The sequence below is a fragment of the Poromitra crassiceps genome (genome assembly GCF_964638095.1).
Source record: "Poromitra crassiceps genome assembly, chromosome: 22".
NCBI classification, from domain to species: Eukaryota; Metazoa; Chordata; class Actinopteri; order Beryciformes; family Melamphaidae; genus Poromitra; species Poromitra crassiceps.
The window spans coordinates 5,354,831-5,367,330 of NC_139647.1; the positions used below are offsets into that span (position 1 = coordinate 5,354,831).

The 12,500-nt window shown below is 46.9% G+C and overlaps 1 protein-coding gene across 2 annotated transcripts in view; it reads left to right on the top strand.

The window, feature by feature from the left end:
- Positions 1-12,500, top strand: part of LOC310796001 (vinculin-like) — a gene marked incomplete at its 5' end in the record, with an annotated part of 47,501 nt that overhangs the window by 8,572 nt on the left and 26,429 nt on the right. For both annotated transcript variants that reach the window (XM_083658147.1, XM_083658148.1), the window contains 2 exons: positions 2,896-2,966; positions 9,704-9,854. In XM_083658147.1, coding sequence (XP_083514273.1) covers positions 2,896-2,966; positions 9,704-9,854 — 222 coding nt within the window. The remainder of the gene's footprint in view (positions 1-2,895; positions 2,967-9,703; positions 9,855-12,500) is intronic.

Consider the following 12,500-nt stretch of genomic DNA (forward strand, 5'->3'; position numbering starts at 1 on the left):
AAGAAGCCAGCTGGAAGCGAGCCCATCGTAAACGTGATGGACAGATGGTTCATCAATCACCAGCCAAGTGTAGCTTTTTGAAAAAGGACCTTCCCCCCAGATGGCTCTGTGAAAACAAATCATCTGGCAGCATCAGGTTAGGAGTCTGTGACACAAACAGGAGCTCCAGCAGCTTAAATTACCAAGTCGTTGTCAGGCGATGTTGAAATACTGAGTTATGAAGGAGCAGAGAGGCAGCATCCTCGTGCTCTCTGGGTGAGGCTGTGATGTTGAAATACTGAGCTATGAAGAGAGGAGAGAGGCAGCATCCTTGTGCTCTCTGGGTGAAGCTGTGATGTTGAAATACTGAGCTATGAAGAGGAGAGAGGCAGCATCCTCGTGCTCTCTGGGTGAGGCTGTGATGTTGAAATACTGAGCTATGAAGGAGGAGAGAGGCAGCATCCTCGTGCTCTCTGGGTGAAGCTGTGATGTTGAAATACTGAGCGATGAAGAGAGGAGAGAGGCAGCATCCTCGTGTTCTCTGGATGAGGCTGTGATGTTGAAATACTGAGCTATGAAGGAGGAGAGTGGCAGCATCCTCGTGCTCTCTGGGTGAGGCTGTGATGTTGAAATACTGAGCTATGAAGGAGGAGAGAGGCAGCATCCTCGTGCTCTCTGGGTGAGGCTGTGATGTTGAAATACTGAGCTATGAAGGAGGAGAGAGGCAGCATCCTCGTGCTCTCTGGGTGAGGCTGTGATGTTGAAATACTGAGCTATGAAGAGGAGAGAGGCAGCATCCTCGTGCTCTCTGGGTGAGGCTGTGATGTTGAAATACTGAGCTATGAAGAGGAGAGAGGCAGCATCCTCGTGCTCTCTGGGTGAGGCTGTGATGTTGGGATGCTGTGCATGAGGCTCTCTGGAGACAGGAAGGCTATTAACCCACACAGCAGAGAGTCTCACTGATGTGTAATTGCATCTTGTGTGTGTGTGTGTGTGTGTGTGTGTGTGTGTGTCTGTGTGTGTGTGTGTGTGTGTGTGTGTGGCGTGTGCATTGTGTGTGCGCGTGTGTGTCTGTGTTTCAGGGCCATGTGGTTTTTCAGATAACATGGGTGCATCACTATGGCGATAAGAACATTCAGTTCAGTTCAGTTATTATAGCCCCTTATCACCCAAGCATGTCTCAAAGGTATTTAAATAGCATCATCACAGTCATAATATACATCATCTATCTACACACAACATAGGTTACATACATCATCATATACATACTACACATTCTAATATTCTAATAGATGACATACATTTACGATACAACACAAATATAGCATGTCTTTAGACTGTGGGAGGAGGCCCACACACACACGGGGAGAACATGCAAACTCCACACAGAAAGGACCGTGGTGGCGATTCGAACCCACGACCTTCTTGCTGTGAGGAGATAGTGCTGCTAGACACCAGCAGGTCTGAGGGTACACCTCAAATAAGATGCAGCCAGTGTCATGCTGTGCAGCTCACAAAACCCCATGAGGCGTATACTAATATCTCAGCTCAGAGGCTTATACAAATACATATCGAGATGTCAAGCTCGACGTTCTCCTCTCTTCTGGCAGATTGCCATGATAGAATATAACATTTTCTTATTTTTTGTGTGTGTTTCTGACATTGAAATGTTTGCTTTGCGGTAAACATGAATTCATGTCACTCACTAAGTGCATTCATTGTGAGAATACTGTAATTAATATGAGCAAAACAAAGTGGACAGAAAATGTACATCGTGGCGTTTGATGTGTTCAAAGCAAGCTTCACGTCACATAAACGCTGCATACATCCCAGCCACACTCACAAAGCAACTGTGACAAACGTACGGAAAGAAAGAAACGAATCAATATTCATAATCACATTTGTTTTCTGTGCTTTTCTCTTTTCGTTAACCATCTCAGGACTCATGTGCTGCCTCTAGAGCAGTGGTTCTCAAATGGGGGTCCGGGGACCCCCATGGGTCCTTGAGAGGGTTCCAGGGGGTCCCCAGCCAAAAGGGGGGTAATTTATTTTCGCTATAATTCCATTCATAAGTAACACAATGACTATTTTGGTCATGGGTTTTATACACTTTCTGTAATAAAACATCTAAAAGCATCAATCTTATTATCATGTGGGGGACCGTGGGACAAAATCCTATCAAATGGGGGTCCGTGGTCTAATCTTTGTCAGTTTAGGGGGTCCTTCATGTGACTGCTGCTCTAGAGCAGTGGTTCTCAAATGGGGGTCCGGGGACCCCCAGTGGTCCGTGGCGAAAAGCTTTCTGGAAATAAAAAATAAAAACGTATTTGTATTTTAAAAAAATTGCAAAAGCTTCATAGTTCAACGAAAATATTTTATGCTTTAAATCTAAAATGGTTCATGGATTACATTCTAATCGAACAAACCTATCAATTTAAAAGTCGGGCACATTACCGTGGAAACAATTAGGCTTAGCCCAAAATCACAAATCAGAATGAGGGGGACCCCGGTATATTTTCTATCTTGTAAGGGGTCCTTGGCTGAAAAACATTGAGAACCTCTGCTCTAGAGGCCATGAATAGATGTTAGAAAGCAGCACTTGAAAGCCCTCCAGTCGACAGGCCCATATGGGCGCTTGGCGAGCTTCCTGTCCCAGATGGCCAAGAAGGTTCTGATACATAGAGGTTCTTTGTTCTGACCTGGAGTCAGCCAGAGCCCGGCTCACATCAAGCCCTTTCCTGTCTTTCTGCTTGAAAGACGTGACACGGTGCAGCGGTGGTTGAACTAGGTGTGAACTGATAGTGATGCTGAGCCTGCTCACTTGTCAGCCTGTTAACAGTGCTCTTCTGGAGTGTCAGTGATCGTATCTCCTCTGGTGCTGCGGATAATGGTGTTAAAATAAAGTGTGTGTTTCAGGTGGGGAAGGAGACTCTTCAAACCACAGAGGACCAGCTGATGAAGAGAGACATGCCTCCTGCGTTCATTAAGTAAGTCATAATATACTAAACTTACTAAATGTACTAAAAGTGCTACTTCTTCTCATCATGCCAAATCTTTCAGGAAGTGTAAAAAGTGCATCCCTGCAGATTTTTGAATTCGATAATTAGGGCTGACTATTCATGGGCAAAAATGGCCAAGGGCTAAAATGAGTCACTACAGGCTTCAGCACCATGGAGAGCTCCATTCATTAGCTACTGATGGAGCACACCGGAGTGGAATCTGCCAGGGAAGTGGACTATGAAAACTAGGGGTGCACCGATCGTCGATCGATCGGCAAGCAATCTGAATCGGCCGATTTTGACCTCAAATATGCGATCGGCGATCGGCAATTGTTTTATATATATATATATTTTTTTTAATTAAAAAAAAGCGCTATCACTAATCAGGCTTTCCAATGATATAAAATACAATGCGAATTGGTATTATTAACACATTAAGTGCCAGAGACGGACTAATTCGTCTTACATAATCCAGCGCTTGAGTGCCAAGGACGGACTAACTCGTCTTACATAAAGATTTTTTTTTTTTGACGGTGGTACATCAATCAACCCCTTTTACATCTTCGAGTTAACTATTTGGAGCAAGAGCATGTGTGTAATCTATTTTACCGACCACTAAGTGGCGACAGAGACCGAGAGAAGTCACAGCCACGGGACCCAAAAGCCACAAAAGCAGCCGCCTCCCGCGGCACACAGAACGGACAGAGATCCCTTCCCCCCAGAGCCGCGCAGCAACGCGCGAACACACACACACACACACACACACACACACACACACACACACACACACACACACACACACACACACACACACACACACACACACACACACACACCGCGGAAGCAAGCCATTCAAGGAAATGGCGACGCGATTACAGTAATCCATTTCAGACTCGTCTTGCCCGACAGGCAAGCAGGCAGGCAGGCACGCAGACAGACAGGCAGGCAGCACAACGCGCTTCTGACACGCCCGCTGAAGCCAGGAGGAAGGAGGAGAAGACACACGGAGGGAGGAGTTTGAATGAGAGGGGTGTTTCCTGTTGTTATGGAGGAAATTACTGTTCAAAACTATTGTTTAGAATGTCTGACGGTCTTACTGATGCCAAAAATGAATGGTTAAAGTGACTGTTTCACAAAAAGCCATTTATCTCTGAATAAATTTCCAGACGCTGAAACCATGCTGTACTCAACGGCTAATATCTACATAACTACTAACTCTGCAAACTAACTCTTTTAGACAGAGAAAGCACACATTCTATTAGTTATTTTTAGATGATTGATGTTCATGAATTCTTAACAGAAAAGAATCCTCGGCTGTTCTAAAATGAGCCAGAATCGTCAAAAACACCCCTGGCACAACTTACCTACAGGAATGAAAACATGGCTGGCATTCAATGTGTTAAAGGGGAGAAATAATCGACCTAAAATAACGTTTCCAAACTTTCTTTGAGGAGTTTATATATCGGTGATCGGTGATCGGTAATCGGTGATCGGTCGATGATCGGTTGGGCAGATATTTCCCATAGGCGATCGGCAATCAGTGATCCGTGGCAAAAAACGTGATCGGTGCACCCCTAATGAAAACCCTCTGAGGAGAGAGAGGAGAGGCTGCATGCGAACTCTGTGAGCGAGGCCGGTCACACAGGGGTGATATCCTGCATGGGCATTCCGCTAGTCCATTATAAAAACTGTTAACCAATCATTTTCTGACGATTGACTAATCAATTAATCAGCTAATTGTTGCGGCTCGAGAGCTATGGCTGCGTTCCCAGCTGCAACAAGGCACTTCTGAAGCCCATGGCACACCAATCAAACATTGTACAACAAACACAGACAAACGGATGTTTCTTTGGTGTGCCATGGCTGCCCGTCCTTGTTTGGAGATGTTTCTTTGGTGTGCCATGGCTGCCTGTCCTTGTTTGGAGGTTTGGAGATGTTTCTTTGGTGTGCCATGGCTGTCTGTCTATGTTTGGAGATGTTTCTTTGGTGTGCCATGGCTGCCTGTCCTTGTTTGGAGATGTTTCTTTGGTGTGCCATGGCTGCCCGTCCTTGTTTGGAGATGTTTCTTTGGTGTGCCATGGCTGCCCGTCCTTGTTTGGAGATGTTTCTTTGGTGTGCCATGGCTGCCTGTCCTTGTTTGGAGATGTTTCTTTGGTGTGCCATGGCTGCCTGTCCTTGTTTGGAGATGTTTCTTTGGTGTGCCATGGCTGCCTGTCCTTGTTTGGAGATGTTTCTTTGGTGTGCCATGGCTGCCTGTCCTTGTTTGGAGATGTTTCTTTGGTGTGCCATGGCTGCCCGTCCTTGTTTGGAGATGTTTCTTTGGTGTGCCATGGCTGCCCGTCCTTGTTTGGAGATGTTTCTTTGGTGTGCCATGGCTGCCTGTCCTTGTTTGGAGATGTTTCTTTGGTGTGCCATGGCTGCCCGTCCTTGTTTGGAGGTTCGGAGATGTTTCTTTGGTGTGCCATGGCTGGCTGTCCTTGTTTGGAGGGTTGGAGATGTTTCTTTGGTGTGCCATGGCTGCCCGTCCTTGTTTGGAGATGTTTCTTTGGTGTGCCATGGCTGCCCGTCCTTGTTTGGAGATGTTTCTTTGGTGTGCCATGGCTGCCCGTCCTTGTTTGGAGGTTCGGAGATGTTTCTTTGGTGTGCCATGGCTGGCTGTCCTTGTTTGGAGGGTTGGAGATGTTTCTTTGGTGTGCCATGGCTGCCCGTCCTTGTTTGGAGATGTTTCTTTGGTGTGCCATGGCTGCCCGTCCTTGTTTGGAGGTTCGGAGATGTTTCTTTGGTGTGCCATGGCTGCCCGTCCTTGTTTGGAGGTTCGGAGATGTTTCTTTGGTGTGCCATGGCTGCCCGTCCTTGTTTGGAGGTTCGGAGATGTTTCTTTGGTGTGCCATGGCTGCCCGTCCTTGTTTGGAGGTTCGGAGATGTTTCTTTGGTGTGCCATGGCTGGCTGTCCTTTGGAGATGTTTGGTCAGATTCGACATGTTCAATCCTTTAGCAAACATGATAACAACTGTGATGAGAACATTATCCTGCCAGTTGTCTGTGTTGGGCTGGAGGCCCTGCTCTGCTGTGTTCAGCTGAGGGGCGGAGCCTCAGCCTCAGCCTCAGCCTGCTCACAGGCTGCTGGTTGTTGTTTTCCAGCTTGCACCCAGAGAGCTGACATGGACCCTGGGAACTATTACTCAGCAGTCCTGCTGCTCAGACATCAGGCTGTGTGTGTGTGTGTGTGTGTGTGTGTGTGTGTGTGTGTGTGTGTGTGTGTGTGTGTGTGTGTGTGTGTGTGTGTGTGTGTGTGTGTGTGTGTGTTTGCCTGCGTGCGTGCGTGCGTGCATGTGTGTGCCCGTGTGTAGGTGTGGGTGTGTAGGTAATGTTTGGGTGTGTGTGTGTGCCTGTGTGCATGCAAAATGCATGCAATGTTTTGAGACAGGGCTGCAGAATTAATCAAAATCTTATCAACATCACAATATGACAGAGGTGCAAAGGAGGTGCAATATTTGTTAAAGTCGAGCTGAACCCAAAAATGACTTTTCTTTTCTTTTACTTCAAATACCTGGGTATTCAGTGCACCTAATGTATGCCAAAAAAAATCACAAAAATCTAATTTCTTTAGTTTTTCACACTTTTTCACATCAAAAGTTCATTTTTCAAGATTTCATTGTTAACAGTAATGTACAGTTTGCTGACGTCACCTGGCTAGTACTATCAAATTTCTACCCCATTTCAACCAATCATATCACGACATGGCAGCTGTCAATCAAATCTTCATTTCAGGATCATTTTCTCTTCCAAATGAAGGGGAAAATGGCACCTAGTGCCTGTCATCTGGCAGAATTTCTAGCCCATAAACTAACTACTAACTTGAGCAATTATGCAAACTAAATCAAACGGTAATGTCTAAGAATGCAAAGAAATGTAACTGGCTCATTAAAAGTCGCATTCCAGGAATATTATTTAATGCAATGGCGATATTGGTTGGTTGGTTGTCAGGGGGTCGCACCTTGGAGATTCTAGGCCGACGGGCTGCACTCTCCGCTCGGCAACACGAAGGCAGCTGGCTGCCTGCGGCTCGCTGATCTCCACTCAGCCACTAACCTCGCATCAACAGGCTCTTCCCGAGGAGAGCGCCACAACACACTGAATCCCACTCGATTTGGAGGCGGAACACGCCAGGATTGGCCAAAGCCCAATCCAGTCCCCAGAATTGTCAAATAAAATCATCGACATGATACTATGTATGACCCGCCTCTCAACTTGTCATCACGTTTGTTTTGTCAGACAAATTATGTTTTGAGTCTGAAACGGACTCAGACGCACGTGACGAATGGGTTCAGCTCGACTTTAACGTCAAAATGTGTGTCAAAATGCCATTTTAAATGAAATATTATGGTGCTGCAGAGATAGGCTATTAAACTTATCTTGAATCTACATATCATCTTTTGCAGACATCTTCGTTTGCTACAGACGCCCGCAAAGAAATCACACTGTAATTATTTAATATGTTTTTCAATGAAAATGAGAATAATGATGTACACATTATCACTCCCTCTAACATCTCAAATCATATCGCAATTGCAATATCAGTCAAAAATAATTGCACTTAGTTTTTCAGAATCGTCCTACATCAGGCGTTCACAGGGCATTCAATCTCTTCCTGTTTATATCTGTCATCCATTGCTTTTCACTTTCTCCCTCCTTTACAGCAATGGCAAGAATCCATACACTGCTCTCTCTCTCTCTCTCTCTCTCTCTCTCTCTCTCTCACACACACACACACACACACACACACACACACACACACACACACACACACACACACACACACACTCTCTCTCTCTCTCTCTCTCTCTCTCTCTCTCTCTCTCTCTCTCTCTCTCACACTCTCTCTCTCTCTCACACACTCTCTCTCACACACACACACTCTCTCTCTATCTCTCTCTCTCACACACACACACACACACACACACACACACACACACACACTCTCTCTCTCTCTCACACACACACGGGGCACCACACCATAAATCTCACACACAGGGCTTAGGAGGGGGCATGTGGGAATGCGGACCCACCTAAATATAGATGGAGCAGCAGCCATGGATACCCTGACCGATGCAGGTCAGAAAGGGGCGGGACTCGGCTTTATTCAGAAAGGGGCGGTACTCTGCGTTATTCAGAAAGGGGCGGGACTCTGCTTTATTCAGAAAGGGGCGGGACTCTGCTTTATTCAGAAAGGGGTGGGACTCTGCATCAAAATGCATCACCTTCTCAAGGCTAAGCCACTCATTGATCTCTAAGCAGTAAGGAAAACCCCACAGCTTTCTCCCATCCAACTTTGTTAGTCGGGAATTAGTGCAAAACCACTGAAGAATTCAATGTTGCGTAAGTTAACCCACAACAAGACCCTCTAGTCTAAATCAATGCCAGATTTAGTTACAAGATCATCTTGGCTTTCCCGCCAGAGAAAATGGAGAAAACCCACGCCTGAGTTCGCTGTGTGTTTGCAGCAGTGCTGAAAATGCATTTCAAATGTGTCACTTTTGGAGGCCATGTGCTACAATACGTGTGGGGTAGTGTCTGTCGAGGTAAAAGCACTCGCCTACCAGAGAGACCCGGGTTCAATTCCCGGCAGCGGTACCTCCGGCTTGATCAGATGTTCCTACAGACACAATTGGCCGTGTCCGCGGGTGGGAACCCGGTGGGCTATGCGTCCTGGTCGCTGCACTAGCGCCTCCTCTGTTCGCTCGGGGCACGAGTCCGGGGGGGGATCGGAACTGCGGGGAATGGCATGCATGATCCTCCCACGTCCTGCCGGTGAAACTCCTCGCTGTCAGGTGAAAAGAAGCGGCTGGCGACTGCACATGTGGTGCAAGTACAATTGGGGAGAAAACGGGAAGAAATGTAGTTTGTTTGGTCTCACTTTTCTTGGGGTGCAGAACATCTGTTTCCCTCTGTGTCTTTGCCTGAGACCTTGTAGCCTAACCATCTCTTGTTACCGGGGGGGGAAGGGGGCGGGGCTTCTTTGACTGTGTCAAGACTCTTGAGTGACAGATGTTTGCTTTCCTTTGTGGTCGATGTGGGATCTCATCTATTCCATTTACAAGGTGCTAAATTCTCTTGTTGGTATGGGTGCATGCTTGCTCGCTTGTTTGAAAGGCGGTGTGCTGCTGTGTGTGTTTGCAGGGTGGAGAACTCCTCCTCCAAGCTGGCCCAGGCAGCTCAGATGTATGAAAGGTGGTGTGCTGCTGTGTGTGTGTTTGCAGGGTGGAGAACTCCTCCTCCAAGCTGGTCCAGGCAGCTGTGTGTGTTTGCAGGGTGGAGAACTCCTCCAAGCTGGTCGAGGCAGCTCAGATGTTTGAAAGGCGGTGTGCTGCTGTGTGTGTGTTTGCAGGGTGGAGAACTCCTCCTCCAAGCTAGTCCAGGCAGCTCAGATGTTTGAAAGGTGCTGTGCTGCTGTGTGTGTGTTTGCAGGGTGGAGAACTCCTCCTCCAAGCTGGCCCAGGCAGCTCAGATGTATGAAAGGTGGTGTGCTGCTGTGTGTGTGTTTGCAGGGTGGAGAACTCCTCCTCCAAGCTGGTCCAGGCAGCTGTGTGTGTTTGCAGGGTGGAGAACTCCTCCTCCAAGCTGGTCCAGGCAGCTGTGTGTGTTTGCAGGGTGGAGAACTCCTCCAAGCTGGTCCAGGCAGCTCAGATGTTTGAAAGGTGGTGTGCTGCTGTGTGTGTTTGCAGGGTGGAGAACTCCTCCTCCAAGCTGGTCCAGGCAGCTCAGATGCTGAAGGCAGACCCCTACTCTGTCCCTGCACGGGACTACCTCATCGACGGCTCCAGGGGGATACTGTCCGGGACGTCCGACCTGTTGCTCACCTTCGACGAGGCCGAGGTGTGCGTGTGTTTGTATTTTTGTTTGCGTTTGCATATTTGTCTTATTGCATATCTTGTCACTAAAAATAACAAGTCTTTTTTGCACATAAACAAACAAACGTTAAGAACATTTGCAAAGAAAGAAAGAAACCAATCTCCAGGTAAGCGATTGCATTAGCAGCTGTCTGAAATCAAAACCTCTTTAATTTTTTCTTTAAATACAGATGAATATGAAACGTAGGGATTAGTTTTGTATAAAAACTACATAGCTCGTGGAAGCTCGTGACATGTCGCCGGTCTTCAGCTTTGCCGGTAGAGAAAGTGACGTCACTTAATAGACGACAGTGTATGTAGTCTTTCTGATTTATAACCTATAGTGCAACAGTTTGGTGACAAACTGCGACTTTCTTGACACGCAAAGTTATGTTTTAAATGGACAAAATTAACGTTGGCACCCCGTGGCACAATTCAAACGGGATCAAAAAAGTAACGTTATTCTCCGTTCACTGCCATTCATATTTTTTCAGCGCTGGTACAGGGAGAAAAGCAGGAAGTGACGTTTCACTTTGCCTCGCTATAGACGTCCAGATGGAGGAGGAGCAGGAACTCAGCCTAGAGCTCCCAGCAAGCCTAATGGAGTCTCAATGCAGCCATATCTAATCACTTACACCAAACGACTTCCCCCCCGCCATAACTCATGTGGACCCATGAGTGTATTTGAGCTTGTGCACGTGCGTGCGTGTATGGCAGTGTGTGTGTGTGCGTGCGTGCGCGTGCTGGTGTGTGTCTGCGTGTGTGTGTGTGTGCGTGTGTGTGTGCGTGCGCGTACGCGTGTGCGTGTGTGTATTGGATGTATAGTGGAAACACCATAAGTGGAATCACACTGAGTCCGTGATGTGCACACCACGTCCCATCACTAGCCTCGTTTTTGAAGGCCTTACTTCTCACAGTCACAAGACACACATCACAAGACTGCACACACACACACGCACGCACGCACACACACACACACACACACACACACACACACACACACACACACACACACACACACACACACACACACACACACACACACACACACACACACACACACACACACACACACACACACACACAGACAGGAAACCCCGGGGTAACTTCAAGGCCATCTAAAAGAAGCTCCTGCACGTATTGGATTTGGTTATGAATGAGCACAGACAGTGTCATAAATATGGACGTTGCTACCATGATGTTTTGAAGCCTCGGTGTTGGCATTTTCACCGTCGCCATCTTGGTTATTTGGAGCCAGAAGTGGCATGAATTTGGATGAGAAGAGCGCGGCCTGCTTCACCTATTTCACATCCCACCCAATTCAGCCATTTTGTGTCTAAAAGGCAGGACGTAAAACTGGTGCAAGCAAGACATTGATTAGGCCATGTCCACGTTACAGGCAAATCCGATTTGCTGCTAAAGTCATTAATCATCATTATCGTGATTGGTTGTGTCCGCACTGCCACAAATCTGATTTGGGTGATCAGCGCGGCCACACTGAAGTCACATCAGTCGAAAGCAAATTGGAAACTACCTCCATATGTGGTTTGGGACAAGTGACACCAAATCAGACTTGGAGCGTCCAGACTCGTAAAACCAATCGGGATAGAATCGTTAATTAGGTCATTAAAGTTCACAAATCAGATTTGGCCTCCTAGTCTGAACATGGCCTTAGGACCCATTTAGGTATTCCAGGCTCCAGGCTCTAATGTCTTGCTTGCACCTGTTTTTTACTTCCTGCCTTTTAGACACAAAATGGCTGATTTGGGTGGCATGTGAAATAGGCGGGTTGGTCCGTGATCAGCGAGCTGCGCGATCACTGGAAAGGCAACCTATCAACCACGTGCCCAAAGCATCGTCTGCTTTATAACCTATCAACCACGTGCCCAAAGCATCGTCTGCTTTATAACCTATCAACCACGTGCCCAAAGCATCGTCTGCTTTATAACCTATCAACCACGTGCCCAAAGCATCGTCTGCTTTATAACCTATCAACCACGTGCCCAAAGCATCGTCTGCTTTATCAGCTATTTGACTGTACAAAAGTAACATGATGCTGTATTGAAGAAGACTTGAAACTAGTGATTGAGACCATAAACTCATTAGGAAAGTATTTACTGAAGTCATAAATCAAGTGAGAAGTAGGGTCATTTTCCCATTCACTTCTATACAGTGGGACTTCTTTTATGCAGCCAGTGGAGTAAGAAGTAGTAGTAGTAGTAAGACTGCATGCTTAAAGACACTTCCACGTGGCTTCACTTTTCATGAACGGAGCTACCTGCTTATAAGCTACCTGCTTATAAGCAGGTAGCTTATAAGCTACCTGCTTATAAGCAGGTAGCTTATAAGCAGGTAGCTTATAAGCTACCTGCTTATAAGCTGCAAACAGACATTTGCCTGTAACCATAATCAACTTTTTGTCCGTCCTGGTGGCTCACCTGATAGCACACGTACGATGAAGGCTCTGTCCTTTTGCGCGGCCGACGCAGGTTCGAATCCGACCCGAGGTCCTTTTGCCGCATGTCATCCCCTCTCTCTCCCCACCGTTCCTGTCTGCCTACTGTCCCATTACATCTAAATAAAGGCAAAAATGCCCAAAATCTAAAAACAAACACACATTTTCTGATAAACC